The 3716-nt window shown below is 37.4% G+C and overlaps 2 protein-coding genes across 2 annotated transcripts; both read right to left on the bottom strand.

The window, feature by feature from the left end:
• Positions 1–519: 519 nt before the first annotated feature.
• LOC111715936 (PE-PGRS family protein PE_PGRS26-like) lies at positions 520–1123 on the bottom strand. Its single transcript, XM_023491346.1, has 2 exons — positions 1003–1123; positions 520–854 (listed from the first exon to the last, which is right to left on the bottom strand). The coding sequence occupies exons 1-2, from the start codon at positions 1121–1123 to the stop codon at positions 520–522; spliced, it is 456 nt and encodes a 151-aa protein (XP_023347114.1).
• A 1851-nt stretch (positions 1124–2974) lies between these two features.
• On the bottom strand, positions 2975–3578 carry LOC111715935 (PE-PGRS family protein PE_PGRS26-like). The gene is made up of 2 exons (XM_023491345.1): positions 3458–3578; positions 2975–3309 (listed from the first exon to the last, which is right to left on the bottom strand). The coding sequence occupies exons 1-2, from the start codon at positions 3576–3578 to the stop codon at positions 2975–2977; spliced, it is 456 nt and encodes a 151-aa protein (XP_023347113.1).
• Positions 3579–3716: the final 138 nt, after the last annotated feature.

The following is a 3716-nucleotide window of genomic DNA, read 5'->3' as shown; positions in this document are numbered from 1 at the left end:
TCAATAAATTCTAATTATTTTCTTTTCCTCTATTATTTACTCTGACTTATGGCTTTAAGTTTAAGGATTTGTGTGTTTGTGTATGTTTTTGTTGTGTGTGTGTGTATAAGGAACAGAGTTTAATTAATAGTGTGCTAGTTCTCCCCCTGAGATACCCTAAGGATTGGGTTAAACTATGAAGTACCCTGAGAACTGGAAGATCGGAGTAAATTCTGACCAAATTCTGACAACATCTGGTCATAGTTCTCAAGGAACAGTACTCAAACTGTAATATGTGGTCTATATATCCCCCCCCCCCCTTCACTTCTGTAGTGTATAACCCCCTCTCCTTCACAATTGGTAATAGCAACCCCCCCCACATCCCGCCTGCCCCCCTCTCAGTTCTAGACAAAGTGTTGAATGTTGATTGTTCATTTCGTGAAATAAGTTCAACTCTTTTCATTAGTGATCTTTATGCTATTTTACATCTATATCTATATATCTATAATCTATATCTATTTATCTATAATCAATATTTATTTATCTATTATCTATATCTATCCTTTTTGTTCCTCCTGAATCCTGTTCCTCTATTGCTCCTCCTTCTATTTGTTCTGTTCCTCCTGTTCCTCCCTTTTTATCCTTTTCTTCCTGTTCCTCCTGTTCCTCCAGTTTCTTCTGTGCCTCCTGTTCCATTTGCTCCTTCTGTTCCTCCTTTTCTCCTTTTCCTCCTGTTTCTCCTGTTCCTTCTGTTTCACTTGTTCCTCCTATTACTGTTGTTCCTCCTGTTCCTCCTGTTCCATCTGTTCCACCTGTTTTTCCTGTTCCCCCTGTTTTTAACTGTTCCCATGATTCTTCTGTTCCTCCTGTTCTACCTGTTTCACCTGTTTCTTCTGTTCTTTATGTTTCTCCTGTTAATTCAGTTCCTGTTCCTCCTGGTCCTCCAGTTCCTCCCGTTCCTCCTGTTTCTCCGTTCTTCCCGTTCCTCCTGTTTCTCTGTTCCTCCTGTTTCTCCTGTTTCACTTGTTCCTCCTCTATCTCTGTTCCTCCTATTCCACCTCTTCCTCCTGTTTCTGTGTTCCCCTGTTCCTCCTGTGCCCCCTGTTCCCCCAGTTCCTTTTGTTCCTCCTTCAATGAACTCCATGATTGAAAAATGACCTGATAAACCCTATTGACATCAGCAAAGGTCAAATATATGAATTAATGAAGTATATTTGGAATAAAGGGAGAGGACAAATATATGAATTAATGAAGTATATTTGGAATAAAGGGAGAGGACAAAATTATAAATTAATGTTTCTCGGAAAGGGGGTCTTTTAAAAGTACAATAAGGCGGGCCGTTTTTTTTGGTGGCCGAAAAATAGTTCCGATTAATAAAAGAAATTTAGCTTGGAATGAAAATAAAAATAAAATAAGAGATTAAGTGTTGACGAACACGAGACGAGGCACGTCAAACTAAAGTAGATTGAGCTTCAGAATAAAATATTTTAAACTTTCATTATCAAAACGAGACGAGGCACGTCAAACTAAAGTTAATTGAACTTCAGAACAAAATATTTTAAACTTCCCTTATGAAAACGAGACGAGGCACGTCAAACTAAAGTAGATTTAACTTCAGCACAAAATATTTTAAACTTCCAAGATGAAACCGAATACATTAGCTTATCTCAGACTGTGCGTCAAAAAAAATCTGTAGGAACTACGAGATCATAAAGTCGTACAAGTGATGTCGCATAAATTTTACCAAGGCTCTTTCTGTCTAGTTTACAGTGGAGGAAGGATATATGTTAAGGAGATGGAGCTAGGGGGTCAAAACAGTGGAGGAAGGATATATGTTAAGGAGATGGAGCTAGGGGGGTCAAAAACCTAAGTTCAAGGTTCAAGTTTCAGATTGACATCTTATGATTACTTATAAACAGTAAAGGTTTGGGTTACATGTTCCGAATGGCTGTAAACATACATGGAGACCTGTACGTGTGGGAACTAGTGTATATGCAGATGGTCAAATATTATATAATTGTCCAAAATTTTATTCAGAATAATGAATAATAGTTGAGGGAGGAGGAGGGGGCCGGACAAACAGAACTAAACTTAGAAAAACTGGCTTTGGTCATCAAATAGTTGAATTATGCAATATTTTGCAAGTTTTTCCAGTTTTCCCAGAATTCCGAGCTTTCAGCAGGATTATCCCTCTACAATATATAATACCCCTTGGACCCTTAAACATTCCCCCTTTATGCCTACATACAGGATCTCTCTCTCGCTAAGTCTGCAATGTAAATTATTTTTGTCTACTACATGTTAAACTATAATAAATTTCAATTCATATAAAAAAACTGCATGGTTTCAATCATAACTACATTTTCGGAAGAGCTATATAAAAAAACTAAACAGTTTGCAATCCTTAAGTATGCATCTCTTCTTGTGTACATATAAAATCAAATTGTGTACAATGAGCAGTACAATACAAGATATTTTCTTATTTAGTTAACAAAACAGATTTTACCTGCAATTGTTTCAGAGAGTTATATAGGAGACTCCTCTTTAATCCAATGATTTAATTATAGAATTTTCACAAAATTAAAATATCCCACCTACTTCTCCTTTATTATAACCCCCTTCCCCGGGAATCCCTCAATATAGTAAAGGTTTCGGTATGCTCCCCTCTGTCCCCTCTATTGTACGAGGGTCAGAACACACAAAAATTTGGCACAAGATGAGATTAATTCTGAACATGGACATATTGTCTTCAGCTCATTATCTCTCTATCTATCTATCTATTTATCTATCTATCTATCTATCTATCTATCTATCTATCTATCTATTTATTTATCCAATCATCTATCCCCCCTCTCAGTTCTAGACAAAGTGTTGAATGTTGATTGTTCATTTCGTGAAATAAGTTCAACTCTTTTCATTAGTGATCTTTATGCTATTTTACATCTATATCTATATATCTATAATCTATATCTATTTATCTATAATCAATATTTATTTATCTATTATCTATATCTATCCTTTTTGTTCCTCCTGAATCCTGTTCCTCTATTGCTCCTCCTTCTATTTGTTCTGTTCCTCCTGTTCCTCCCTTTTTATCCTTTTCTTCCTGTTCCTCCTGTTCCTCCAGTTTCTTCTGTGCCTCCTGTTCCATTTGCTCCTTCTGTTCCTCCTTTTCTCCTTTTCCTCCTGTTTCTCCTGTTCCTTCTGTTTCACTTGTTCCTCCTATTACTGTTGTTCCTCCTGTTCCTCCTGTTCCATCTGTTCCACCTGTTTTTCCTGTTCCCCCTGTTTTTAACTGTTCCCATGATTCTTCTGTTCCTCCTGTTCTACCTGTTTCACCTGTTTCTTCTGTTCTTTATGTTTCTCCTGTTAATTCAGTTCCTGTTCCTCCTGGTCCTCCAGTTCCTCCCGTTCCTCCTGTTTCTCCGTTCTTCCCGTTCCTCCTGTTTCTCTGTTCCTCCTGTTTCTCCTGTTTCACTTGTTCCTCCTCTATCTCTGTTCCTCCTATTCCACCTCTTCCTCCTGTTTCTGTGTTCCCCTGTTCCTCCTGTGCCCCCTGTTCCCCCAGTTCCTTTTGTTCCTCCTTCAATGAACTCCATGATTGAAAAATGACCTGATAAACCCTATTGACATCAGCAAAGGTCAAATATATGAATTAATGAAGTATATTTGGAATAAAGGGAGAGGACAAATATATGAATTAATGAAGTATATTTGGAATAAAGGGAGAGGACAAA

The sequence above is a fragment of the Eurytemora carolleeae genome, unplaced genomic scaffold (genome assembly GCF_000591075.1).
Source record: "Eurytemora carolleeae unplaced genomic scaffold, Eaff_2.0 scaffold1900, whole genome shotgun sequence".
Lineage (NCBI taxonomy): Eukaryota > Metazoa > Arthropoda > Copepoda > Calanoida > Temoridae > Eurytemora > Eurytemora carolleeae.
This window is presented reverse-complemented; position numbering and strand designations above follow the sequence as displayed.

What these genes read in the sequence shown, in the direction of transcription:
- LOC111715936 (XM_023491346.1), bottom strand. Translation starts at nt 1,123, where the DNA reads ATGGAGTTCATTGAAGGAGGAACAAAAGGAACTGGGGGAACAGGGGGC. An exon ending in CAGAGATAGAGGAGGAACAA is followed by an intron (nt 855 to 1,002) that starts GTGAAACAGGAG and finishes CAGGTGAAACAG; the next exon opens with GTAGAACAGGAGGAACAGAA.
- LOC111715935 (XM_023491345.1), bottom strand. Translation starts at nt 3,578, where the DNA reads ATGGAGTTCATTGAAGGAGGAACAAAAGGAACTGGGGGAACAGGGGGC. An exon ending in CAGAGATAGAGGAGGAACAA is followed by an intron (nt 3,310 to 3,457) that starts GTGAAACAGGAG and finishes CAGGTGAAACAG; the next exon opens with GTAGAACAGGAGGAACAGAA.